The following is a 27,307-nucleotide window of genomic DNA, read 5'->3' on the forward strand; positions in this document are numbered from 1 at the left end:
ATTATTATTATTATTCAATGAAAATGCAAATTTGATACAAATGAATTTCAAGGTGTTTTTCTGCAATTCCACATCATAAGTACTAAGGCACCTAATTCCAGTTGCCATGCATGTTTTCCTAAAGCTCTATTTTCACAGTACCCTGATCACCTGCAGCCACATTGTTTTGAGGGCTTGGAGAATTATTCTGTTGTTTGTTCTTGTTCTTCTTTATTCTTCTTTGGTGGAGGTCGGCCACAGTTCTGATTGAAGAAGTCACCTTGCATGCACAATTCTGTCTGCACTTTAAATTGTGCTGTTCCAGAAAATATCCATTCTCCCCCATGGAAGGTTTTTTGGGTATGGATTTTTTTCTGGAACTGCACCGTTGTAATTGTCAGTCATATAACTGTATGCTCCCTCAATTGTCCCCAGAGGTTTCCTTCTTTAATACTGAGCAGTGAAGTGGTAACAACAAGCTGCGGAGTTGCTCCAGGATATTGCTGCCGCTTTGCAGCTTTCGTAATTCAATTTTGCTTGAGGTGAAAAGAGGGAAAACCTCTCTGATCAAGGGTAAAAGCTCCCAAGCTTATGGTGTCTACATTATTCCTGTAAGCTATATCTCTACAGCTTGTCAGTTGCAGTTTGTATCTAGAGGAAGGGGTTGGCATAAAGTGTAATGGTATTTATAAAGAAACATATTTTTATTATTTTTCTACCCTAATGTAAAAATAATCTAATATGTTTAAAAAATGAAAAATTGCTAGTTTTTTAATGGATAAATACTGTCAAACCTTGTAGGCTGTTGTAATGGTAGTCTTATAATTTCATAAAGTAAATACCATAGACATTAGTTTTAACACTAAAACATACCAAAATTTACTTTATTACCGGTACTTGTAGTCAACAATAAAAACAAAATATTTAGACATTAAAATATCTTTGAGAGGTCTCAAAGACAGACTTTAAAGGAAGGTGATTTAGGCCTTGCCATTTGTTGATATTTAAACCACTATTTTAGCCATGATCACCCATTCCAACATTTTTGTACAACATTTTGTGGAACACCACTTCTCAAACTAATTAATAATTCATGAGGAGAAAGCAAAGGAAATCACTGCCATGAAGGTGGTTTGGAAATGTCATCTTAATCATCACAAAATTTGGTGAACTTTTTCTTTGAATTTCTCCAATAATAATTATTTGTGGTTTGAGAAGCTGTATCAAACACTCCAAATGGTGTTTCATCTGATTTCCAAACACTGGGAAGTTGGTTAAAGCAAACTAGGCTCTGCCTTGTTTTTTCAATCCACTTCCCTGTGTTTGAAAGTCAGATAAAACACTCTTTCTTGTGTTTGATATATTACACCAACATTCACCAGCAAACTGTTTTGGTCAAACATTAAACATGGATTGCTAAATATTCAAACCTTGTTGAACCAACAATGTTGTACAAGAATACTAAAACATTTAGCCAGCAAGGACAGAGTGTCATGCTAGTACTAAGGCTCCCAGAGGGACGGCAGGGAACTAGGAGAAGGAACTTGATACCAGTGCCAAAACAAAAACCTGCCAACATTAACTCATTCTGGCCAACAGCCAGTTGAGATATTGCAATTTAGGGAAGGGGGAAATAATGGAATAGGGAGGGACACTGAGAAATTGATGCACAAAATGCAATGGTGGTGAGTGCAAAAGGGAGATAACACCAGGTACATGGGGAAGATTGCCTTGGAATCAAGACAAGTAGGATAAAAGCTACTTCAAGAACTCATTAATAATTCATAAACCCATTGACCTATCAAATGGTCGATAATACATCACGTGCAGTGACTTTATATCGATAAACCTCCTCCTTATTTAGTATGCAATGTTTTATCAGCTGATAAAACACCCCTCATTAGTATGCGGTGTTTTTCTCGTATGCTAATTTCCAATATTGTGATGAACTCTATTGACACACAATTTTCCAGAAGAGTTTTTTGATCTATTCAAAAAACTCGCAGCACGTGTTTTATCGGGTCTAAAACCACTCGGCTGCGCCTCATGATTTTAACCCTGATAAAACTCCTCCTCGTTTTTTAAACATTACTTAAACTGCCTGGCTATGTGGGCCGCCTTTCCCTTATTTTGTCAAAGGCAAAACCTGTTGCATGCTCTGTCCCGAAGGGTATTCTTTCTTTTCTTTCCCCAAACAAAAGCATCGCAGCTCAAATCTCTTTGGGAAGAAAGACGAAAGAAAGCCTGTGGGCATAATTCATTTATACCTTAACAATGGTTTTGCAGCAGGTCTCACTTTGATACAAGTAAGATGTCTAAGATAAGTAAAAAAAATGCAAGTCTTAAATAATTTAAGACTTGCATTTTTTATGACCTGCTGTAAGGAATACTACACTATGACTCAAAAAAATGACTGCAGTTAAAAAATTGAACACATTTTAATTTGTTTGATTTCAACAACACTGTTATACATATTCATGTTCATTTATAAACAATTTTTTGCTTTCAGCTGTAGTAAACAGTTCTTTCCTTGTCTCCTCCCCCAAAAGGATTTCCTCTCTGGCCTCCACCTTGCCCTCCCCTCCCCCCTTTCCAACCACCACCCTGACCACCCCTCCCTCCTCTTCCTCCACGTCCACCTCCATTTCCACCTCCACCAGACCAGCCTGCAAGAACAAAATGGAAAATGAATCTTTAAGTATTGTTGTGTAAAAGTACTCTATAATAAAAGTTTCCAACTTCAGTTTCCTCACCACTTTGAACTTTTCCTCCTCTTCCCCCACGTCCACCTTAACGGAGATAAAAATATCATTACTGATGGTAACTGTGCTAAAAAATAATGGAAAACCTTTTAGACAGTAAAATATCCTGCATATGAAGACTTCTTACAATGAAGTAAAAAATAACATTACACACTGCATACAAAATATATCAAAATTTTATTACTTGATGGCCTTTGGTCCCTTGGAGCCTCTGTTCGTTTTTTAAAGGACGGCATTTCTACAGGTGGTGCCATATTTCCTGTCCTTCCTCCTCGATCAGGAACCTGAAAGTAACAAAATAATTACGGCTTACTTAGGTAAGTGACACATTTTATACACCCAACACAAAATTAATTGCGCTATATATAGTGGTGAGACATGCCAGGTTTATGTTTACTTAGCAACTGTGATGCTGTCATGGTGACCAGAAATACTGTGAAACAAATATAGATCTCTGTTGCATTACCAGGCTTTCCTGGAAATTTTCACCAATTGCCACAATGAGCTTATAAAATTGGCTCTAGGGTATTACTGGAGATGTACCAATAAATTAAAAAAGTCAACTCAACAAGAAAATGCATTAAAGCATTAACTAATTTACAGTAACCTGGAAAAACAAAATTTTATTAATAATATTAGTCCCTGGTCTGTGACAATGTCTACACATAAGGAGGCTTCATGTTTTGAAAAACTTATACTCCATTCACACCAATGCTTAAACACGTTTAAAAGCTGTTTAGTTAAACACAGTTTAAAATTGTTTCCTTCATAAGAGCTGCTTTTGGATTTTTATCGACTACAGATTTAGTACAAATGAAAGCATAAGTTACAGTTTACTTGAATTCTATGTCAAAGTCATTCATTGGTTCAGCTTTCTGTTACCAGTTTTTATTTTGTTAAACCTGGTTTAATTAAACATGTTTTGTTGGTGTGAATGGGGCTTTAGTTATTTAACGACATACCTTGCCCATCATAATCTTGTTGATTTTACACTGTGTTTTGTCCCTGATCTCGGCACTGCTTGTTTTTGTTAACCTTAACAGATCTGTGATCGATTAATGCATAGTGTCAACATTGAAATCAAAAACTCACAAGTTGAAAGACCTTGATCAATGATAAATAGTGAGAATCTATTAGAGCACTTTCCATTTGTGAGAACTAGCCAGCCAGTCCGTAAATTGAATGCGTCATTTTGAAGGGATGCTGCTGTGGAAAAACCTTGAAAAATAATTACTCTGAAAAATGGTGTAGCCACGAGAGTTAAAATTTTTGTTTCTTCTTATTGTTGTGCAATCAATGCAAATATTTGTCATCACGTTGTAGTTTAACCTTTTAGAATTTAGTTTAAATATGCACATTTTTTCTTGCAAGTTAGTTTCTCAGCGTCGCGTTACGTAATTGTTTATTGTTTAGTTCATAACTTCATTAGGCCTATTCTTTTTCATTTCAGTTAGTATAAATTAATAAAAGTTTTGCATTCTGCCCTTGTAAAACAGTTGTTGTTTATCCAGAGTTGCCGTAATCTTGTAAGTGGTTATATTTTTGCTTGTGAATTTTTCCTTTGATTTCTTGTTCGATTGTTGTGCGTTCACTTTTCCTGCTCGCGTTTATTAATTTTGTATTTTTCTTTCGTTACATTTGTTCTAGGGAATCGCGTTAAAGTATTAAAGTGCGAATTTCAAACTGTACTTGCAGTGTCCATTACAAATGGTATATGCTATTTCGAAGGAGTTCGAAGGACAAGGACAAAACTTATCCTTCAAATTGGCACATTCCATGTAAGGTAGTAGATACCCGCAAAAGTGCCAAAAAAGTGATATTCCCAAAAGAAATATTTTTAGGGCCCATAAACCCCTTTGATATCTCTATTTTTGTGCTGTGGACCTTTTTTTCTCTATTTTTAAAAAGCGCGCCATAAAATCTGCTTAATTTGAAGGGCGATCCAAAGTTTATTTTTTGTTTGTTCCTGTTTCCATGGCAACGGAAGGCCACAAGCGTCCTTTTTTACCATTTTTTACCCGTCCAAAGCGTCCAAACAGCCTCTGACGAAGCCACGACGAATGCCATGAACGCCTGGTACATTTTTAATTCCGTGGGGGCATGGGAACTAATCTTCAGCGAACAACAATCGTTGCGAAACGTGGAACTTGTAATTTCGAAGGTGTAAGATTTTCTCAGAGATTACCTATCGTTTTAAACGCTGTATTTCTTCTGGTTTTTCGAGGTATTAGTTTTATTATGCCAAGAACCAAGTTTAGATCGGTTCGCCGGTCGGTTACTCGTGGAAAACGCTCCAGAAAACCAAAAGAATCGAACGGGAGTGATGATGGTCCTTCGGCGAAGAAGCTTCGTCAAGATTTGAAAGCGTCTCCTTCTCCGACGACAAGCAAGACATCTTCATCAAATTTGAAGCCGACTGGATATCGTTTTCAAGATGTCAGTATTTTGCAGAGAGTCCTTTTAGCCAGTGCTGTTTGTAAAGCTTGTTCAAAGGGCAGTCTACATTTATTTGAAAGGCCTTCTGGTTGTGGTATGGCAAGAACGCTAGTTTTACAATGTGCAAACAACGCGTGTCGTGTCTTTACGGAACTGCCGACTTCCGAGAAGATTGTGTCTGGAAAGGCCCGTTTCTATGATATAAACCGAAGGTCAGCACTTGCAATGAGAATTATTGGAAGAGGGAGAGCAAGTTTAACGAAATTCTGTGCCGTAATGAACATGCCGGGGCCAGTGGCAAAGAAGTCTTTCGCGACCCACGTGAAGCGAATCGCTTGCGTTTCTCAGCAAGTCGCAGAGGCCGAAATGGAGAAGGCTGTGAAAGAGGTGAGAGCCCTCAATAATGCTACTGAAGAGGAAATTGTTGATATTGCGGTCTCTTGTGATGGTACCTGGGCCAGGAGGGGTTTTCAGTCCTTGTATGGCATGGTTTCTGCTATTGAGGTCCAAACAGGGAAAGTTGTTGACTTTGAATTGAAAAGCAAAGTGTGCTACAAATGTCGTGGCAAAAGTAACCTTGATGTCAACTCTCAAGAGTTTATTGACTGGATGGAGTCACATGGGCCAAAATGTACAGCCAACTTTGACAAGTCATCAAAAGCCATGGAGGCCCAAGGTGCTGTTGACATGTGGGGGAGATCCATCGAGAAGCACAGTTTGCGATATGTGGACTTTGTAGGTGATGGTGACTGCTCTTCGCATCGGGATGTGGTGAAATCAAAGCCATATGGTAACGAAGTAACCGTGCGAAAAGTGGAATGTGTGGGCCACATTCAAAAAAGAATGGGCGGACGACTGAGAAGGAAGAAGAAGGATATGAAAGGAAAGAAGCTGTCAGATGGAAAGACAATTGGTGGGCGGAACCGCCTGACAGACAATCTGATAGACACTTTCCAGCGGTATTATGGGAAAGCACTCCGTGAAAATAAAGGCGACCTACCCAGAATGCAAAAGGCAGTGAAAGCTATTTGGCACCATTATGCCTCGACTGAGGATAATGAATTACATGACCATTGTCCAGAAGGAGCTGAATCCTGGTGCAAATGGCAAAAAGACCAGGCCAATGGCACCACCACCTTCAAACCAAAGAATGTTGCCCCAGCAGTAATGGAGGAGATCCTTCCCACATTTGAGGGCTTGTGGGCAGAAAACCTACTGGAGAGTGTGCTGGAAGGGCTGTCCCAAAACAACAATGAGGCACTCAATCATCTTGTTTGGGACATCAACCCAAAGGAAAAGTTTTCGGGTCCTGAGACTGTACTGACAGCATGTGACTAGCCATTTGTCTGTTCAATGGTGGTGCAAAAACCCTGGAAACTGTGCTCAAAGGGCTCAAATTGGATGTTGGAGTACACTGCAAGTCTGGTTTCACCACCATTGATCAGCAAAGACTGTATGCTTCAGGAGAAAAGACACTGGAGGCAACAAAGCTCCGTCGCCAGATTCGTCGCAGCCAAAGAAAGGGGCGCAATGAAAGGAATGAAGAGCTGGAGGGCCCTACCTATGAACCAGGGGCCTTTGGACTGTGAACTTTTATTTCAAGAACTGTTCAAAACCTATTTGTCTTTATTTTTATTAGTATTTCTTGCTTAAAATGCCATAATCAGGTTTTGTTTCTCAAAAATTTGGACAATTTATGTATTTAAAAAGTTCTGTATTTTATGATTTCGCAGTCTTGGGGCAGGTCATTTGAGAAAACCAATCGTCCATTTTTATTGAAATTTGGTGACCTTATGTATTTTTGGGTGTAGAATGCAATGATGTAGTTTTTGAAGCCATGAGACTAAACCTTGACTTGATAGAGGGCTAACCAACTTGAGTGAAAACTATTTTTTAATTTCAATTGTTGCCATGGAAACAGGCACCCCCCAGACTTAACAAAAAGTACATCATTGCATTCTACAATGCTTCTTTCATATTGTTGCCAATTTTGACTGTGATTAGACTAGTTTTGAAGGAGAACGACCTGCCCCAAAATAATTGGTAGTTCACCACAGGTGTCCAAGTGGCTCCCCCGCTGACCAAGCCACTGTTCGACATACCCAGATAAGAGTTAGTTCCAAAGACAGCTGAGACAATGTACTTTTGGTCTATAGTGAGTTTTGGTTAAATGTATCTGCTTACCATAGAGCACTCTTGACAACAAATTTGACAAAATTTTGTTGATTTTGCGGGTATCTACTACCTTAATTAAGAACTGACTGGCCAACAAGTTCTCACAGATAGAAAGCACCCTAAGGCTCAGATAATTTGGAATTAATTTTTGCATTAATTTGTTAACTGGCATGACTTTAGTTGTAAGTAAGGGGATTTTCATTCAAGCATTTCTTGCCTGTTCTTGCTGCAACTATGTCTGGGATGCTGACTGGTGATGTAACTGAAAGAGATTTCCTTAGTGGATGAAACGCTGCTGATATTTCGTCTTTCTTAACCTAAAGAAAGAAAGAAAACAAAACAAATTTTTCAAAGTATTTGGTTACAGGGTTTTGCGTGATGCTATCATACGTGGCTTTTTAGCCTTTTTGTCTTTGCTTTGAGTGCCAACAGTCTCCTTCTTCATTGCATTTTATAAAAGAGCACTCGCCTCCCACCAATGTGACCCGGGTTTGATTCCCAGACTCACATCATATCTGGGTTGAGTTTGTTGCTGGTTCTTACTTGCTCTGAGAGGTTTTTCTCCAAGTACTCCAGTTTTCTCCTATACTCAAAAGTCAACATTTCCAAATTCCAATTAGATCTGGAGAGTTTTCGAATTGTGATTCATTTATTTTTTTTAAAGAACAAAAGGAGTCTGACTACTCTGATCGGCATGACTCAATGACACAACTAAACCAACTGTAGCTGCTTTTGTACTTGTCTACCTGATAAACAATGAAGATGATCCAAGTAAATAGTACAATCAGTGTCAGTAGCTTGTAGCATACTCACCTTAGCTCTGTCAGACCAGCCAAAGGATCGAACAGTCACATCCAACCTCTTCAACAACATTGAACGACGTAGTGTGTACTCCTGGTTGAGTTGGGAATTGATTTCTTCAACTTTGCTCTGAAAACAAAATTTTAAATTACAATCATGTACCATTGACAGTGAAACTGATATCATAATGGTTAAAAACTGTTTCTCATATTAAGTGGTTAGACTGCTAGACTGTCGTTGATATTTTCCATTTTAGTGGCACTATTTGTAAAAATGATATATTGTATCAATTTATTTGTTTGTTTATTTGTTTTATTATATTTATTTTTTTTATTCTAAACTCAACTTATTAGCTACTTAAGCTAGGAGCCTAATAAGCTCCAGGTCCTCGAGTATAAATAAAGTTATGTTATGTATGTTATGTTATGTTGTCAAAGGACAAGAATTCAATAATTACTATATAAAATATTTTTAAACAGCCAAAACAAATTGTTATCACTGACAGTAAACTGTTAGTTAATGTTGTTAATAAGTTATTATTCAATTATATAAAAATCTCATTGTTTGGGGAATCATTTATTAAAACAATATTATTGTTTAAAAATAATGATATACATACCCATTGCTTCCTACTAAGACTTTTAGTTAATAAGGGATTTCCCAGATGGTCTTTGGGAGCTTTGCTTAAAAGTTGTCGCACCTAAAAAAAACAAAAAACAAACAAACGTTTAAAGTAACAACATTAAGTTATACATGATTGTTACTGAAGACTCAACAACACACTGCTCTAAAAAACTATTAAACATAACGTTACTAGACAAACCTTAGACTCTATCTGAGAAAACAGTTGAAATACTGTGGACTCTTTGGTTGGTTCTGGCAAATCCAAAGCTGTTAATATTTCCAAAAGTTGCTGCAGGGCAGGGCTCACGGCCTGTTAACAGAGATACAAAGCATCCCACACAATGATGAATGAGCGTTGAGCCTAATCGATCCATTTGATTGTATGTTTTAGCCTATAAAATAATTTATTGCACGGTCATGCATTTAGTTCGGAACATTTTTACAAGATTCTTATTTAATTTTGCTAACATTGTTTCTTTTAATTTATGACTAACAACTGTTACGAATAAGCACTGATAAAATAATAAATTTAAAAAACTCACTTGATCATGAGTTTCCATTGCATTATCCTCTTCTCCAATCATTCGCATTGCTTGAAGTTCCGATGTTAGATAATCTGATTACAAGAAAAAGTTTTTAGATAATATAATTTGCCTCCTTTCTTTTCCTTTAGACCAACACAAAATGTTCGTTTACATTATTAATAAAAGGTTAAGTTACATATTTGTTAAGATAATTACTGTACCTAATAGAAGCAGCCTGTTTGATGGTGTGGCTAGACCGTTTACACCCAGAAGGTGAGCATGGGGGCAACCTAAAGTTACATGTAACAAAGTAACAAAAGCATTTAGTCAGATAATTTGAAATTAAATCATGGAGGTTTACTTACCACATTCATTACTTTTTACACACTGACAGTAGACTTATCAAAGGGCTAGAGAACATAAAGGGCACAACGTATGTACGCTCAATTTTTGGTTTTTATCAAAGATACGACCAAATACTGGGAAGATAATGGGTCTGAGTTTCTAGAATGAACTTTTATTCGCCAAAAATAAGGGTACTCCAAAGAAATCAGAACAAAAGCTAAATTTTAAATTTTTAGATATTTTTGGTATTTTCTTTGAATTGCCCTCATTTTGGCCTATGGCCTGTGGCAGTTCATTAAAACAAACCTGTATTTTGGTCGTATTTTTGCTAAAATCAACTTATACTTGGACACAGGCCCTATATGATATGCCTGACAGCTCCCCAGTTCTTGTTAGTTTGAGAGTCTAACAGACAAAATTATACAACAGTCAATGTCAACACTAACTTAGTTTGTAATCTCATCTAAAGAAGGGGTGCTGGGCTACAGCTTTAAAATTAAAATTGTATGTAGCCCTGGAACTTACCCAGTTCATTTAACAATCCACTCATTTCCATTCTGAAAGTTTCTTCATCCTCTTTTTCTGTAAAATAAAATCATCACTTGTATTTACAAAATGAATATAAATTTTGAGATCACACAATGTTACCTCAAGTGGTAATAATAAAACCATTCTGTGCATAATACCATACTTTATACTAGGTTCAACAAATGCTTGTGCTATTCATCAAGCACAAATGCCACAGTACTGTTGTGAAGAACATTATGAAGAAAACCAGAGCAGGCTCTCCAGAGAGTATTCTTCAAAACGTGGCCCTGTAGTAGGGCTGAAGAGAAATCTTGCCTTGAGTTTTCGAAAAATAATCCCACTCTTTTGAATGAATACCTGAAACACTTTCTTGTATCTCGCAAAGGCTTTTCATATGTTCTACTAGCCATACACACAAGGCCATGAAGTCTGGTGTAACATTATTCCCTTCCACGACAGCTGTTAACGCTCCTTCTTCCAAAAGATCACCATCGAATCTTTAATGCCGGAAAAAATGAAAATGATATTATACTGTAACCTTATTTACAATTAAGCTTAATACAAAGGCTGATTATGTGCAGTACCCGGAGACATTCCAGGGGTGAATTAAAAACATACATGTAGATGTGATACAAACACAGAAATAAACAAAACGACAATATTTAAATAAACTCAAAAACTAACCCAAGGTCCTCTAATGCATCCTGAATATCACTTTCCATTTTGAAAACAACAAAGAAGCGCCTTTTTAGTTGGAAGAACACGCTTCGAATCAAAATACCTGCCACCTGCTAAAATTAGCCAGGCAACCTCCGAAGTAGTGTCCAGTCTTTCCCAGGTGTAGCAATCAACGCATATTTTACTGTCAGAAACTGCTGGATGAAATGACTGCGTATACTCGTGACTCTGCAAAAATCCAAGATGGCTTCCCAAGCCGGCTTGAAAGAAGTTGTTTCCCTTTATCAAACGCTGATAAAGGAATGGAATAGAAAACCCGTTGACCTGGAGAAAGTTGGAAAGCTTCTTTCTGGAATGAAAGTAAGTAAAATTAGTTTTCGTCTGGTTGTATTCCGCCTTTCCGTTGACTTGGTGTTACCCACATGGCCGTTCAATTTGCATTTGCCTAACAGTAATGTTTCGGGCATGACAAAAAAGTGTAGTTTTATTTTCTTGAAAATTTATTAAGAATGTCTAAAAGAAGTTAATTTTTAAGGTCACACGTTTTTTACCTTTTCATGATTGATGAAACATCTTCAGATGTTTAACTTCAATTTGAAAGTTATCCATCAGTTTTGGAAATGATTTAGAAGACACTGCGGTTCTAAAGAAACAAAACAGGAACGTTACAAAGTGACTATAAAAATTAATAATTTTTTTTGTTGTTGGGAAAAAAATATTTATTTTATTCCACGATCAAGCTTCACAGTGCCATGTGTTTCAATAACCTGAAAACTCAAGATTCAATCAGCTGTGAATGTTTTTCACTACTGTCAATTATATATTGTAGCTGACAGGGAGCGCTAGCTTTGAAAACAAAGACATCAGGCTAAACATTGTGAAAAGGTTACATTTGTGTGCTGTGAGTGGCTGATTTCTATCCACTTTGTCAGATTCGGTATTTTTACTGTCAGTCGGTTGTTGCTGTAATAATAATTATTGTGATTGACAGCAGCAAAAAAATGTGAATCATGCATTGGATTTTGAAGTTCAGAGTTCGCAAATCATTATGGAAACATTAGGCACTGTCATTTTGTTTTAAAGACTTCCTCTAGGCATTGGAAGTGTATGTTCAAGTCATATTTTTAGCATTCTCGTTAAACATCACACGACTGTATGTTTTTCTCTTACCAGATGGCTTTGATTCAATTCTCATTCTTACCCACCTCTTCAACCAAACCAAGCCCACAAGAACTTCTGTTGGCAAGTAAGTTCTACCCTTCGAGCCTTTTTTATAAAGAATTTAATCAATTCATTCTAATAAATAAAGTACACACCGTTGCAAAGTAGAAGGGTTAACGCTTGAAACGTCAGCACTCGAGATTCTTTTTGGTGGCCAAATAACCTTTAGTTATCAACTCTGTTGATAAAAGCAATCATTTGTCCCCAATGCAGCACAAGAGTTTCTTTAGAAACTAACCCCCTACCAACAGTAGTCCTAGACACTTCCTCTATTTGTATGATTTACCAACTATATGATGCACTCCAGGTTTTGAACCATTTACAATATTTTTCTTTGTTGCATTAATTTTTAGGAGATGCACTGGAAATCGGGGTTCAGTGGAGTATATTGAAAAAAGACATCCCTTCATTTGAAAGATACATGGCTCAACTGAAACCATACTACCTTGATTACAAGTAAGTGTTGTTTTAGTTTGAAAACATACACTGTAATAAAGCAAGTCACCTGTTCATTTGATGAGAAAATTAAAAAAATTCTCGAAATTCATAAAAATGACAAGTTTTGGGTGAACCTACACTGTAGATTTAAAATCATGAAAATAATACAACACAACCCAATACAATTTATTGTCATTGTCACAAACAAATACATGGATACTAGTAATTGAAATGCTAGGGACTCTATGTTAGACAAATTCTTAGAATTGGAGAGGAGTTATTTATAAATAGATTGAATAAATTGTTACAATTATTTTGATCTCATCTAAACCAGGACACAAGGACGATATTTAAAACACCTTTTTTGTTTTCGTTTGTTTTTATTTTTTATTTTTGCAAAATATATAAATATAGTAGGGGTTTATTGTACAGTTAGCCTCTCAGAAATCTTTTGTAAAATTTTATTGAGAGTAATAATTATTATTTAATTTATGATAAATGACTAATATTAATTTATAATAATTATTAATAAGATATTGTAATTAATTATTTAATATAATTATGTCTTTTGTTTCATAGGGGTATCCTGGAAGAGTCTGCTTACATGTATCAGCTTCTTGGTCTAAACTTGTTGTCTCTTCTTGCACAAAATCGACTGGCAGAGTTTCACACGGTAAGTAAGGATAGTCCCAGTGGTGACTATCATATTATAATCACTACAAACAGCTGCAGCTGGTCTTAGCTCAGCCAAATTTCACATTTGCTTGTTAACTTTTATTCTCTTTAGGCAGACACCTCTCTAAGGTGGACAGAAAGAGTTTGTCCTGATGGTGTCTGCAATAGAGAGAGCTGCTTTGCTCTGATGTAGTCTTCATGTCTTTGATGTTCAGGGGTTTCATTAAGGGCCAAGAACCCGGGCAAATTTGCCGTCTGTGAATATGACTTTGCCCAGCTGCTTTTAACATCTTGTCTGACTTTTTCCATAAAAGAACAAATCCGAGTTAACTATCCTGTCCAGGGACCAGTTGTTCAAAGCCCGATTAAGCTAATCCTGGATTAATGTGAACTTTGATTCAAGTTTAATTACGAATTGGTAAAGATTCTTCCAAAAGATTTGTTGCCGTCAGTTTTGACTTTGACTTTTCTTCACCTTTAGCTTAAAATTAGGCTTTAAAACCACTTTTAAAGAGCGAGATGAAAACCTTGATTAACTTTTAATCGTAGATTAGCGTTAATCGGCTTTTGAACAACCCGGCCCAGGTGTACTAACCTTTTGCCCACCGGTTCTAACATCTTAATGAAACCTTGGATGTTGCATCTGGTTTACAGTATTTTCCATCCCGCAAAGTACAATAATTGCCTTTGGCTAATATGCAATAAACTTCTGTAAAAAATTTATCTTTTTTTCTTTGTTCTGACTGTTCTTGTTTGTCCCACAGGAACTTGAACTTTTGCCTGCCAAAGAACTACAAAACAGTGTTTATATTAAACATTCTGTCTCACTTGAACAGGTAATTAAACATACAGTCTGTACAGTTAGATTGCTGTAAGAATTAAATAGGTCCAAGACCAAACAACAACAGCAAAGTTAATGAAAATAATCAACAATAGTTTTTCTTCTGGAGTCATGTTGAATACAAAAAAAAATACTGGTCTTTGCTAGCAACTATAAAATTTAAACTTATAATGGTGGTGGCAAGAGTTTATAATAAAAACTAATAAAAACATGAAAATTAACAAATGATTACAGTCAACCCAGGTCACACATGAACAGTATTTCCAAGAATGAAATGAACATTCGAATTTCTCTTTGTAATGTCCGACGTGTGAATGGAATATTGGACATTTCTCTGGAAATCATTCCAAAAAAGACGCATTAACTGAAAAAAAGATTCAAAATACTTGAGAAACAATTGTTATTCTTGAAATATTCAATTTTGCAATGTAAAGAAAAATCCATAGCTTTATACTGTCAATAAGCTAGGGAAATTTATACGGGAACTCTGAAATCTCGTTGGCGATTTTCAAAACTGACATGTAAATTTCAAAACTCCGTTCAAATTTCAAAAATATCATTCACGCGTGACCTGGGTTGACTGTAAGTGAAGTAGAGATGGTTATTTACTGAGCCGTGAAGCAGCAAGGAAAATATCTACCTCACTTATCAATGCCAATGTGGATTGAATAGTTTTATTTTAAACCTTAAACCAGTCAATAGCAAGCTTTATTTCTGAAAAATTGGCCAAAAAAATCTTCTATGTTAATTCAGTGCAACACCAAAAGTTTAGCAAGCCAATCTGAGTGCAAAAATCCTGTCCGTGTGGGTTCAAATAGCATATACTAACGGCAATTTATTTATTCTAAATAATAACTACTCTTTTTATTGAGATTGAGTTTATTTTTATTTTCTTTATAGTACCTCATGGAGGGTAACTACAACAAGGTATTTATAAGTAAATTAATTTTTTGAAAGTCTTTTAAAAGTTGTATCACTTGCCTTTCTTTAGCCTCAATAATATTATTGTATCCTATACATAGACACATAGAAGAACACTGTGTGCAGTAAAACATTAATGGTGATAAATTTTTTTAATTTGCCGTTCCATTCACTAATAACCTGCGATCAGGTTTTTTTTTTTTTTTTTGGGGGGGGGGGGGGGGGAGGGAGTGCGAAAGTGTGCACTCTCGTGCTGCCACACTTTCACGCTCCCCTGAAAAAAGAATGCCTGATTGTAGATTAATTCACTAACTTTTGCAGACCTCCATAATTAATTTCATTGGGCACTGTCTTGATACAAGTTAGAAATTGCTTACAATGGACAGTGCACCATGGGTGTGGGCCTTAAGAATTGTGGTTTGTTTTGACACCATAACAGATTAGTGTGGTATGTTCCTTATCTAAGTAAGGACAGTAGTCTTTGACTGATTTGATAGAGAATTTTTAAATGCAGTATTCTGTGTTTAGGTTTTCCTGGCTAGAGGCAATGTACCAGCTGACAACTATCACTTCTTCATGAACATTCTCTTAGATACGCTAAGGTAAGTTTTAGATGTTGATAATTTTGGTGCTAGTTTTCACATGAAAAGGTTTGCACTTAGCCTTACTTTCATAATGAGGTTCACGGCAACTTGGTAATAGCCCAGTACTTAGGTAAAGGACTGCAGATTTGGGGGGCAGTACAGTGGGGGTATTCTTTGGCATTTTTGTTTGTCACCAACCTACTTTCAATTTCAATAATTTTGCTAATGTTTCTTTCTTTTTCTTTTGGTTCAGGGATGAAATAGCAGCTTGTACAGAGAAAGCCTATCGATGTATATCCTTTCCAGAGGCAACCAGGATACTGTATTTTGAGAGTGAAAAAGATATGAAAGCCTTTGCTGACAAGGTATGAATTAGAACAAGAACTGCCTTGGGCTTGGCAATTTCTCTTAAGGATGGTGCCTACTAATTAAGAATTATTTTTGTTTGGTTTATGACTATGCGGGGAAAGCAGATCTTAGCAGGGCTATTGAAATCCAAAAAGAAATTTGGGGGTAACCACGCATTTCTTAGAGATAAATAAGCAACAATTATTCTAAAAAAACAGCAAAATACAAAGAAATGTTATGGCATTTTGTTCAAAATTGAAGCTTTATTATCTCTGAAAAATGCATGGTTACCCCTTATTTTCTTTTTAGATATCAAGAGCACTTGCTAAGTTCTGCTTTCTCCGCATAGCTTTAAACTGTGCAAAAATATCTCTGTATTAGTAGACACCACCCATAAGAAACCTCAAGTTTCTCGGGATGCACAGAACGTATGCACAGTAACAAAAGTAGGCACCATCCTTAATTGAGTTTGTGAGGAATAGAGTGGAAACAGTTTATTTACCCTTCTTCTACGTACATTTATATGGACGAGATTGGCATTCATCTTCTTTCTCTTCACCATTGGTCACACAAATACTACATTGCTCTCTTGGTGTACAATGCCAGCTTACAACATGTAGCAAACTTTGAGTCTGTGCGAGACAACAATACTTCTAACATTTCTTGTGCATGCCCGAGTCTAACAAATGAGATTCACATCCGAGACAGGTTGTAAATTTTTCTTTTTAAATACCATGTGGTCTAACCTTACCAGTGTGATGAAAGAAACTAGTAGGTTTGTCTCCCATCTGGAACTTGCAAGTTTTTGTTACAGCACTAGAGCGACAATACTACAATGCTTCCTGTAGACATTTTCAAGCTCTGTGCCGTTGTGTTTTCTTTCTTTAGCGGGGATGGATTGTAAAGGAAGATAAATACTATTACTTCGAGCCAGAGACAGACAAGGAAACAAAGCAAGAAATCCCAGCTTATAAAATGATCCAACACATGCTTGAGTATGCGAAAGAATTAGAGAGAATAGTTTGATGACAAGGTATAGGACCAACTGCTTCTTTGTACATTGATAATACAGCTAGTTTGTTTGCTATTTGCAGTGAGTGATGTAAGTTAACTTGAACCAATGTTGAAAAATACAATGTCATTATAATTTGGGCTCTTGTATATGGTTTGACTTTTGTCCTATCTTTTAAATTCACTTGTCTCTTTATTATCATCATTATCATCATCATCATCATTATCATCAAATGATAATGGAGCTCTCCACGCTGAAGGGACGCACATGGAGCATCATTGCTAACAAAATTTTTATAACCTGTCAATACCAGAAATTTTGGTATTGGTTATGACGTCACTCCCATCCGACCATCCATACTTCCGTATGTCCGCCCCTCTGTGTAAGCCAATGTGAAATGAGACACTCAACTTTACCCTGTGGTACAACCCACTTTTTTTTTTTTACGGGAAGTTGCATGGCCAACTGCTTTTTAGAAAAAGAAACAGAAATTTTGAAGAAACTTATAAATTCATGTTCTCAATGAATATGTCAACAAACGTGGAAAGGAGAAAAAGGGAGAGAGATAGAAAATGAAAACGCGGGTGATGAATAAGCAAAGTTCAACAGAAAAGACAAGAACTTATGAATGCCAGCCGTAAAGACAGTATTTTGTTGTTCAATCGGTTCGGTGCACCTACAATCTGACTGGGTCCGGGAGCAGCAAAATTTTCCTATTAATAACCCCAGGATATGTTAGCCTTTCTGTCTGAGGCTTATATGCACGGCTTTCTTGATAAGCAAAATTTAACTAGAGTGACAGTGCGATGCCGCGCGCAAAGACTGTTCTCAAACCAATTTGCCTTCGATCATCTTAAAAGATAAAATAAAAAGCAGAAAAACAAATAAACATGTTATTCATCAGCCTTGGCTGGTCCGTATAGGGAAAATCTGTGCTCTCGGCCAGTGAATGACATCACTGCTGGTTTTGTACAAAGAGAAAATAACTCACACATGCATGCCAGATGGATAACATTTATTAACACACATACTGTAATATTTATTGTTCAAATAATAATTATAGTAATAATTTTTAATAAACCTGTTCATTACAAAATATATATATTTTTAATTTTTTAATTACTTGATCCTTTACAAATTTTAAAATGCATTGGGACTTTCATATATCATTATTAACAATGACACAAACAAAGAAAAAAGTTCACTCATTAATTTTGCTTGCAAATATCATAAGGACAAACCATAATTAATTTTTTTGAGATCTCACTCAAATCAGTCCACGTTAAATTCACCTTGTTCAGCCCTGACCCTTTAATATTTTATTGCATTAAAGTTGTCTGGTGTAAAAATTAACGGTTTTAACTTTTTTCGGTGTTTTCAGTCTGTTAAAAAATTGCAATAGGCCAAAAAAAAAAGGTTGAGATCTTTTAGTGGGCTGTGACCAATCTGTTAGGTAAACGATGGTAGAGCAATGCACACACTGACAATACGTCCAATGCAGTATCCACCTAAATAGAAAAAATATAAGAAGACAATAAGATAAACATGTCCAATGGTAGCCATCCAATGAAAATTTTGCAGTGCATAACACATTACAGTTCTGTAGAACTGTTTGACTAAGTATAACTTGAAGTTTTTGTTACTTACAGTAACTTGGTACCAAATAAAAGCATATACATGTAATAATTATCTCCCTTACTTTCTTTCAATACCAAAGCTAATCATTACAATGTAGAAATTTGCCAACTTTAACAGTTTTTATTGTGCACAGTTGCTGTACTTAATTTCTGTTCAGACTACTGCATGTAGTAAAATTTGTTCGACAAAGGGCCGCTGTGTTAATCAACATTTATTTATTGACTAAAACTGTACATACAGTCGGAAAATCAAATGCGGCTGCTTCAAAATATTTTTCGATGAAATTTTGAATCTACCGTGGCTGTTCCCACAGTCGAATAATACAAGTTAATTTTAGGATTAAATTTAATTGGCTTTGAAAACCACAAAGTCGAAATTCTTTGTGAACGAATTGGCTTCTGATTGGTTAAAACACCTCGGGTGGCCCCAGTTGAAGTCGTTGCATTGTAATAAGTGCTATTTTGGGCCCCAAGTAACAGTTCACTTATCCTAGCCTGCAAGGTTTGTGGTCATTTGACCAAGGGGTCCTAAGTCTTACCCGGGCCTGAGAAATGTTTGAAAATTGTTAAATGCTTTTAAAAGTTGCCATGTCATGTGAAGACTTTTGTTCCATCTGAGTTCATTTCATTCCAATGATATTTTATTTTATGAGTTCTTACCTTGTTCATAAGCATTGATTTTGAATGAATTGCTTGCTCCTTGAATGTCACCATAAATCTCGTACGCATTTTCAAACAAGATGAGGATTTCATCAACGACATCAATCACAAAATGGACACAGTTTCCTAAGAACAAAAAGAAAACAAAACCAAATTGTGTTATTATAATAGTTCTGTATATATAATACTAACATAACCATGTAATTATAAGTACTGTAGTATTTAAATACATGTATCCATAAAACATAATATTATTAACACTTTAGCCCCTAATATCAAAATAATTCTCCTATCTTGTCCCCATACTTTTCTTATAAAAGTACTGGGGAGAAGTTTTTAAAGTATCAAGAAAATTCACCTGGGGTGATCATATCCTTAATTCTCATGACCTCAGAGGTTGAATATGCATTGATATTACAAGGGGAAATTTTATGCTGATCACTGTTAGGGCTTGGAGGGTTTAAGGCCCCACACTTGTGAAGCATTATTCACTACCTTACCTTTGACACATTTAATGAAATCCATTGCAAGCTCCTCAAGCGCTTTAGCGATATCAGTCTCTCCACAGTCCTCAAATGCCTTCACAATATCCATCAAAGCTGTACCAAACAACTGGAGTCCTTTAAAAACATCATTGTTCTGGAAGGCAGCAAATGATTCCCTAAATATCTCTACTGTGTGGTTTCCATCTTCGACGCATTTCTCAAAATTGAAGCCCTCTTTGCCAAGTCCTGCTGCTATTCCACGATACACTTGAACCCAGTCCTTGTCTGTTGTGCCATTGGTTGCAGTGAGGGAAGAACTTACTGCATCAAAATACCTCTTGTTTACCCTGATTAAAAAAAATTCACATCAAAGAGCTGTTCCAGACCTTCACTGTAAATGTCACTTGACATGTTGGATTCAGTTTTACAGTCTAGGTGTCTTGTAACTTAATTGCCTGGGGATCTATCAATAAAAGTTGTTATAGCTGACGGAGGTTATTTTTGTGAAAAATGCTGATTGATCATACTGTTTTAAATAATGATATTGGCGTAAATGAAGAGACCTCACTCCCGCCCTCCCTCCTCATTTTAATCTATCAAATTAACAAACTAATCTGGACATGAATCCTTTCGAGAGATGCATGATTGGAGTTTCAATTACTCCATGGATTACTTTTCAAGGGAATGTAGAATTCAAATCAAATTTGTCTCCTTGTAAATAAAGTCCTTTTCCTTTTTTGTAGTTTGAAGAATTTTAGATTGTATTCCTTACTAAATATGTATTTTAATTGATTTACATTATTTGTTTTTTGTTTGTACACAGCCCCACAAGCTATTACATGTAGCTTTGAAATTTCATCATGTATACATAAAGGCTGTTTGTATGCCTGCATTTATGTAACAAGAAATGCATCTTGGCAAGTGTAAGCCCTTAATATCCACATCTCATGTGTACACATAGGCCAAATTTCTCTAGCTAGGGCTTTGAGCAACTACATTCGACCTAAGTCTGGTTAAAGTACCCAGTTGGTGTGCACAAGATCTCACTCAATTAGGTTTGCTTTCCACTGGGAATACGTTATTTAGCTCCCATATTACTTATCACAGGTTTTTAATATACAGCTTATTTAACTTATACATGTAAGTGACAACTTTAACATGTAAAAGGTTTACTAGAATGTAGAATAATAATAATAATTATTATTATAAGCAGTCAAAATCCTGTGCTTACAGATAACGGTAATCATATTTTCCATTGGGCAGGTAGGATTTAAAAGTGAGAGAACCAGTAGGTATGGCGTCCTTGAGTGGGTTCTGTCCCCCTCCAACATAATAGTAATCCACATACAAGTGATTATCAGCACCAGATGGATACACACCTGAAGAAACAACCATGAAAAACACTCTTGGAATTGTAAATCAATTAACTGAGAACAGATTCGCTTTGACTGAAAGCTCACACTCGAAACGTCAGTCCTTGAATCTCTTTACAGTGGCCAAATCAAACATTTATTACCTTGTTGCTAAAACCAAACATTCGTTTCTACTCCCCGCTGACGCAGCACCACAGTTTCTTAAGAAACTAACCCCCTTATGCCAGATATACACTTGCAGTGTTTGGGATAACTTTCAAATTCAGGGAGTGCATTGAGTGGAGAATTTTGAGGGGTTAATAGGGTAATAAGTTTATCAATCAATTTGTCAGGTTTGGAAGCCAGTTTTGTTGGGTTTTTGACCTGAAACCCCTCTCCCACTTGGAACACTGTACAAGTGGCTGTTTTATATAGGTATTGGGAAGGTTTTTAAGGTTTTGTTGAAAAATTGACATGTAAAGTACATGTATACTACCAATGAATTCAGTGTTCCACATCAGTGACCACGAACAATAAATAAGGAAGACACTGAAACTTGACATAACAAATATTTATTAAATTCTTATCAGTTCCCATGGCAGTAAGACACTGTTCCTTATGCTACATCTATGCAACAGGTGTTTCATTAGTTGATAAGATACTGCTATGGGAATACTGTAGTTTAACAAGCACTGCAATTTGCTGTAAAAAGCTGTAGATGATGCTCGGTGGGGTAAGATTTAGATGCTTCTTTGTGATGGTTTGCCACCATACATGCACGCAAAATTTGTGCCAGAAGTGTTGAACATGGGGACAGTGAACTAGCATGTGTTCTTGAACTTGACTTAACAATGAGAAATTCTATGCTTTTATCATTATTTTACATCATTCTATTTCCCACCTATCCAGTCCTTGTTAGTTGCTTCGTCAACTGGTACTTTCCAGGAAACTTTGACTGGACTTCCAAATGGTGCAGTTGATGGTGATAGGGATAGAGACCTGTTCTGTTCAATCACCTTAATGTTGTCATCAGTGCCCAACTACAACACCAGAAAAAATGTTATTGCATTTTAATCGGGCTACAAAGTGTCTGAGAACCTTGGAGCCACACTATTAAACTCTACCACATGTTAAGTAATATTATGTCAAACATGAGGAAAAGTGTTTCATCTAATTTGGAAACACCGACAAATGGGTTGAAAAAACGAGGTGCACATTGATATTAATACCTTCTCAAACCATTAATAATGCTTGGAGAAATTGACAGAAATTTTTCACCAAATTTTATTGCAATAATATTAAGATTATTAAATCCAAACCTCCTTTGTTTTCTATTCATGAACTATTAATGAGTCGTAAGCAATTTGAAAAACCCTGCACTCCCAAAAAGGCAATGGATTTCTCGCTCTCAAAGTAACTCAAACCCTAAAACTATATTGAAGTCCATGAAGCAATGAGCAAGGCATGTTTGACTCCCAACTCTAAACATTGTTTTTGGAAAGGGGATATATATTTATTTACTATTAATTAGATATTAATTAATTAATTAACTCAATTAATTAATTAATTAATTTTTGGTGCATGCTATCCAAAAGATGCTTTGCACTGATTTCCAACATTTTAGCTGAGACTGTATATGCAACTAGTATGCGTATATTGGTAAATTTGTCCAGAAAATTTATAATTTTCAGGTAAATTGAATAGGGTACAAACAAAGCACAGTCACTATCCATTAGAAGCTGTGATTTTTCTCTTCCACAAAGACCCACGCCCCAACTAATGAATAAATGCTGCTAAGATGTAATGCCACACACAACAGGATCCTGTCTTAGTAATAAAACAAATGAAATTTTTACAGCAGACAAACTCACTGCAAATGCAGCCCACCATCCTTTCTCGTCATTCGTAATGCTGACATGACTGGCTATAGCTGACCCAGATGCCACTACTTGTTCCCAAGAGTTCCACACCCCACCCCGCTCAAGTTCCCACATATGCCACAGGTCACCTTCTTTTCCGACAGTGAAAACCTGTGAGCAAAAAAAAACAATAACTTGAAGTTTAACTGGAATAAAGACAGTAGGTCAGTAAACTAAAATGTGTTGGTCATCAGTATGATGCTCTGATGCCATAATAATGATGATGATAATAATAATCATCATCGTCATCATCACCATCATCATCATTATTGGTCGGCTGAAACAGTCGACTGCAAGGCATCTCCAACTGGCTTGGTCTCGGGCAATGTGCACAATGTCATCCTCTGATTATTATTATTATTATTATTATTATTATTATTATTATTATTATTATTATTATTATTATTATTATAATTAGTATTACCCTCAGTAGTGTCGGTGAGGCTGAACATAAACTTCACCAAAAAATTATGTTTACTTAATTTAAATTGAACATGATTATTTAAAAAAATCCCAACTGGCAGAAGGCAGACCAGCTGGCTATTTACAAGCGTGGCCGAGGAGTTGAACTCGGGGCTACCAAGAAACAGCTGGCGGTTGAACCTGGGATCTCCACATTTCAAGTCCGGCAACCTAACCATTCAGCCAGACTACCTCATCATAACATGCTTATTTGCAATGTTCATGACCCTAAAACTAAAATTATAGGGCTCCATGACCCTAGAAGAGGTGCACAATTATACACATGATCCAGTCACAACCACAAGTTTCCTTGTGGAGCCAACTACTCCTAAATAATTATAATAATTAATAAAACCCTAACAACAGCCCTGTGAGTGAGTGTTTTAATACCTCAATTCCAAGATGTATGTTTGCCCCAACGCTCAAAGGATTATCGGAGGGGAACGTCTCAGGAATCTTGTCACTTATCTTGTACCAAACACTCCATGTGCACCACCCCCAGGGGTTGGGAACCTTGTCACAAGTTGTCTGCCATATGTGGTGGATGTATCCATCATCTCCGTAAATAAACACATTCAAAACACCATTGAATATGCTGTGACTCATCTGGTGGACCACTGGGGCATGCTGTGTTTCAGGAGCACCATAACCAGTTTCATCCCAAGACACCCATTTTGTTGGACCTACATAGTTGAGGAATGTTTAAAACATGAGCAGCAGTGTTTTATCGGGCGCAGCCGAGTGGTTTTAGACCCGATAAAACATGTGCTGCAAGTGTTTTGAGCGGCTTCAAAAATATTCCTGGAAAAGCGTGTGTCAAGAGAGTTCATAACAATGATGCTTTTGTGAACGTTGGAAATTAGCATATGAGAAAAACATTAATTAAACACTACATACTAATAAGGAGGAGGTTTTATCGGGTTTTAAAACCACTCCACGTGATGTTTTATCGATCATTTGATAAGGTCAATGGACTTATGAATTATTAGTGAGGTTTTGAAGTCAATTTTTTTTCAATGTGTTCAATATAACCAATTAATTACCAACATTATATATTACCATCAGTAGTTTATTGTTACCTGTCTGCCAAGTCCTATACATCTTGTTATTTTCCATCACTGCAAATGCTTCTAAATACTGAAAGTATAAATTTCATGCATATGCTCATTATTGACTGAACTGCAATATTGTCCAACTACTCGGGCATGCAATGTACATTGTACTATTAATTTTCATCTGTGCCGATACATAGTCAGTTGACCACATTAAAATGTCATGGCAGTTTACAATTCTTCTGCGGGGTGAGATGGGACGTCAGCTTGTAAAGGAGCCACTGGCAGCCACTATCAGTCCATATTTTGATCTCATCCACCCACCCAAAGCATGTTTGAATGGAAAGACAGATGAAATCAAAGATAGAGATACTAGACCACCACATGTCCACTGGGGACTATGTCTACTCTAAACAAATGAAAAACAGTTTGTGGGATTTTTAACATCCCATGGATTAATAACAAGTTTTTACAGGATCTATGGTTTATTGTCCTTATCCAAGATTAGACTAGGAAGTCGAACCATTTGCAGATGTCATTACAAACTTAAGACGGCACTTAATCAGTTATTTAAAGACCCTGAGTGTTGGCCTGGGCGGGGTTCGAACCCATGACCTCCCGCACAGTAGTCCGACCAGTGCTCTCAGCTAACTGGTTGGTTGTTATCACTTCACCCAAATTTCTAAATCTTTTATGCGTACCTTTGAAAAGCCATTGTAAGCAACTGCAACATCACTTTTCAATGAGACAGATGATCCACCAATCAGAGCCCAACCTGACCAATTGCCATTCACTTCCTGTGCCCAGTAGAGTCGGGAGGCTTTTGTGACTGATCTAGAGAAGATGGTCAGCTTGTTCTGGTAAGTCAGTGCTGTTAAGGTATCCTTGCCTTTCAGTGTAACTCCTGTGATGGAGAAAGATACTTCCATCAAGCATTTGGTTAGACAGCTAGCTAACTTTTAGAAGTAAGGGGTTGTAAATAGAGTTCTAAAGTGTGACGTCACAACTATTTGAATTTTTGCAATTATGGGATTTGTTAGCATATTCGGAAAGAGCATGATGAAAAATGCCTACATGTACTTGCCAAAAATCAGTATCTTATTGCAATTTGGGGGCAAGATATTAGCTCTGTTATGTGCTGGTGACTCCATACAAATCCTTCTTATTTTGTCTCAGTTCTTAACGTCTAATATCTCGCCCCAAAATTGCAATAAGATGCTGATTTTTGGCAAGTAGGCATTTTTCATTGTGCTCTTTCTGAATATACTAACAAATCCCATAATTTCGTAAATTTAGTTTTTGTGATGTCATAATTTTAGAACTCTATAGCTGGACACATCGCACTGCTAGAAAGTCTTTTTCCTTGAGAAGTAGATAGCTTACAAATTTGAAAGGTTTAGCCAGTTTTTTCTTTTAATGCCAGCTGTCAGCACTTAATGAAATTCCTTTTCATTGGCAATATCGATGTAAACATAAGTCCTCAAACAAATAAATCTCTGAGACTCCGGTTCCCCGGGTCCCAAAAGTCCCAATCCAGGGACAAAAATTGCTGTTAAAAATTTCCCATCTATCCCCTCCCCCTCCCCCTCCCCACCCCCCGAACAGCGCAACATTGATAGGCGAAATAAATTTTGATACTCTCTTTTAATAGGTGGAAATTAAATTACGATGCATTAGATAATAACTGCAATAAAATCAATCACCAATATAAACAAAGTCTTTGGCAAACCTGTTTCAAAAGGAAGTTTTGAGCCAACTGCAAGCCATTTTCCAAACTCCACCAATTTGTCAGAATCCTGCGTTCTGTAGTAAACTTGCCCATCATCACACAAGCAAAAGACATTAGTTTGGTTGTTGGCATCATAGGCGGCTACAGGGTTTGCGATTACTGACCTCCCCTCAGGAGTACCCATGTCTTGCCTAAAATTAGCAACAAATAAATTAATATGCAACAATTATTGTCACTAAAGGTCACTGAAGGTCCCCGGCTCTTATCAGACTTCTGTGAATACATTTTACGATTTACACATTTCTTGATGATGTGTTTCAGCTCAAATTCTCCACACCACCTCTTGCATTGCGCTTGGGCTTCCCTGTCCAAATCTGATCGAGTTCCCTACCAGGGAAAACGATTCGGCATAAAATTTTTTAATAGTCCTTTGCTACATGAAGGTCGATCGTAGCAGACTAAGTAGAGTTGTCGTGCATAATTTTTTCTTTCAACTAGTTCGTAGTGTCTAAAGTCATCCAAAACCTGGAGTGCTGCTTGTTCTTTGAAACAAGCGTCCATTGGCATTGAAATACCTACCATTTTGACCATGTTCCCTTCAAATATTGCTTGAATCTCAGCTTTCCTTCGTTTGAATGGAAACCAAATACAAATTCAATTGGAGGTCTTTTGTTATCCAGCACCGCCACACGATCCTCGATTGTGCTCGCTGTTGAATGCGATGGAGTAGTGATTGAACACACGGTTATTAGAAGACAGAACACCAAGAAAGAAACCATGACTCTAATAATATAAGCGAAAGACACAAAAAAACGACGACGTTTGAAATTTTCTGCGGAAACAGTCCAGTCACGAGACTTTGCTGATTGCCAATGAATGAATATCGAAAGCAAATACGGAATGTTATCGATACCGGGGTTTCGCCTCAAAACAAATCGATACTTGTTGGAAGAAGCTCAAATTTCTGTTATCCCAAGTATTCTACTGTTTTGTGTTTTGTTGTACAAAATCAAAATGAATATTTTTGCACTGTTTGTATAACAGTGTCTGTGCTGTTGCGGACTTCACTTGGGTTTCTGACGTAAATATTTTCGTTATTCGATGTCGAAGAAAAAAACA

The 27,307-nt window shown here is 36.6% G+C and overlaps 3 protein-coding genes across 3 annotated transcripts; 1 reads left to right on the top strand and 2 right to left on the bottom strand.

Moving 5' to 3' along the window:
- Positions 1–2,405: 2,405 nt before the first annotated feature.
- LOC146478431 (protein FAM98A-like) lies at positions 2,406–11,011 on the bottom strand. The gene is made up of 13 exons (XM_085111985.1): positions 10,859–11,011; positions 10,532–10,671; positions 10,172–10,228; positions 9,523–9,591; positions 9,320–9,393; positions 8,977–9,087; positions 8,773–8,853; positions 8,166–8,282; positions 7,570–7,669; positions 3,704–3,786; positions 2,926–3,025; positions 2,733–2,768; positions 2,406–2,645 (listed from the first exon to the last, which is right to left on the bottom strand). The coding sequence occupies exons 1-13, from the start codon at positions 10,894–10,896 to the stop codon at positions 2,485–2,487; spliced, it is 1,167 nt and encodes a 388-aa protein (XP_084968111.1). The 5' UTR covers positions 10,897–11,011; the 3' UTR covers positions 2,406–2,484.
- Positions 11,012–11,052: 41 nt separating this feature from the next.
- On the top strand, positions 11,053–17,051 carry LOC146478432 (26S proteasome non-ATPase regulatory subunit 8-like). The gene is made up of 9 exons (XM_085111996.1): positions 11,053–11,212; positions 12,026–12,098; positions 12,427–12,529; positions 13,091–13,184; positions 13,951–14,022; positions 14,928–14,954; positions 15,477–15,550; positions 15,786–15,897; positions 16,769–17,051. Exons 1-9 carry the CDS (start codon positions 11,096–11,098, stop codon positions 16,904–16,906), a joined length of 810 nt encoding a protein of 269 aa, XP_084968122.1. The 5' UTR covers positions 11,053–11,095; the 3' UTR covers positions 16,907–17,051.
- Positions 17,052–18,235: 1,184 nt separating this feature from the next.
- On the bottom strand, positions 18,236–27,063 carry LOC146478433 (uncharacterized). Its single transcript, XM_085111979.1, has 11 exons — positions 26,768–27,063; positions 26,189–26,379; positions 25,161–25,363; positions 24,487–24,544; positions 23,798–24,090; positions 22,898–23,056; positions 21,928–22,066; positions 20,906–21,053; positions 19,690–20,021; positions 19,190–19,315; positions 18,236–18,400 (listed from the first exon to the last, which is right to left on the bottom strand). The coding sequence occupies exons 1-11, from the start codon at positions 26,965–26,967 to the stop codon at positions 18,342–18,344; spliced, it is 1,908 nt and encodes a 635-aa protein (XP_084968105.1). The 5' UTR covers positions 26,968–27,063; the 3' UTR covers positions 18,236–18,341.
- Positions 27,064–27,307: the final 244 nt, after the last annotated feature.

The sequence above is a fragment of the Pavona decussata genome, unplaced genomic scaffold, assembly GCF_977016875.1.
Source record: "Pavona decussata unplaced genomic scaffold, jaPavDecu1.1 SCAFFOLD_64, whole genome shotgun sequence".
Classification (NCBI taxonomy): domain Eukaryota; kingdom Metazoa; phylum Cnidaria; class Anthozoa; order Scleractinia; family Agariciidae; genus Pavona; species Pavona decussata.

Bases quoted from the DNA above. Each gene is read 5' to 3' on its own strand.
- LOC146478431 (XM_085111985.1), bottom strand. From the start codon at position 10,896: ATGGAAAGTGATATTCAGGATGCATTAGAGGACCTTGG. The intron at 10,229-10,531 runs GTATTCATTCAA...TTTATTTTACAG, and splicing joins GATACAAGAAAGTGTTTCAG to AAAAAGAGGATGAAGAAACT. The intron at 2,769-2,925 runs GTAATAAAATTT...ATCTCCGTTAAG, and splicing joins AAGGGACCAAAGGCCATCAA to GTGGACGTGGGGGAAGAGGA.
- LOC146478432 (XM_085111996.1), top strand. From the start codon at position 11,096: ATGGCTTCCCAAGCCGGCTTGAAAGAAGTTGTTTCCCTTTATCAAACG. The intron at 12,530-13,090 runs GTAAGTGTTGTT...TTTGTTTCATAG, and splicing joins CCATACTACCTTGATTACAA to GGGTATCCTGGAAGAGTCTG. The intron at 13,185-13,950 runs GTAAGTAAGGAT...TTTGTCCCACAG, and splicing joins GACTGGCAGAGTTTCACACG to GAACTTGAACTTTTGCCTGC.
- LOC146478433 (XM_085111979.1), bottom strand. From the start codon at position 26,967: ATGGTTTCTTTCTTGGTGTTCTGTCTTCTAATAACCGTGTGTTCAATC. The intron at 24,091-24,486 runs GTAACAATAAAC...TCAACTATGTAG, and splicing joins GTATAGGACTTGGCAGACAG to GTCCAACAAAATGGGTGTCT. The intron at 19,316-19,689 runs GTAAGGTAGTGA...TTTTGTTCTTAG, and splicing joins TTTCATTAAATGTGTCAAAG to GAAACTGTGTCCATTTTGTG.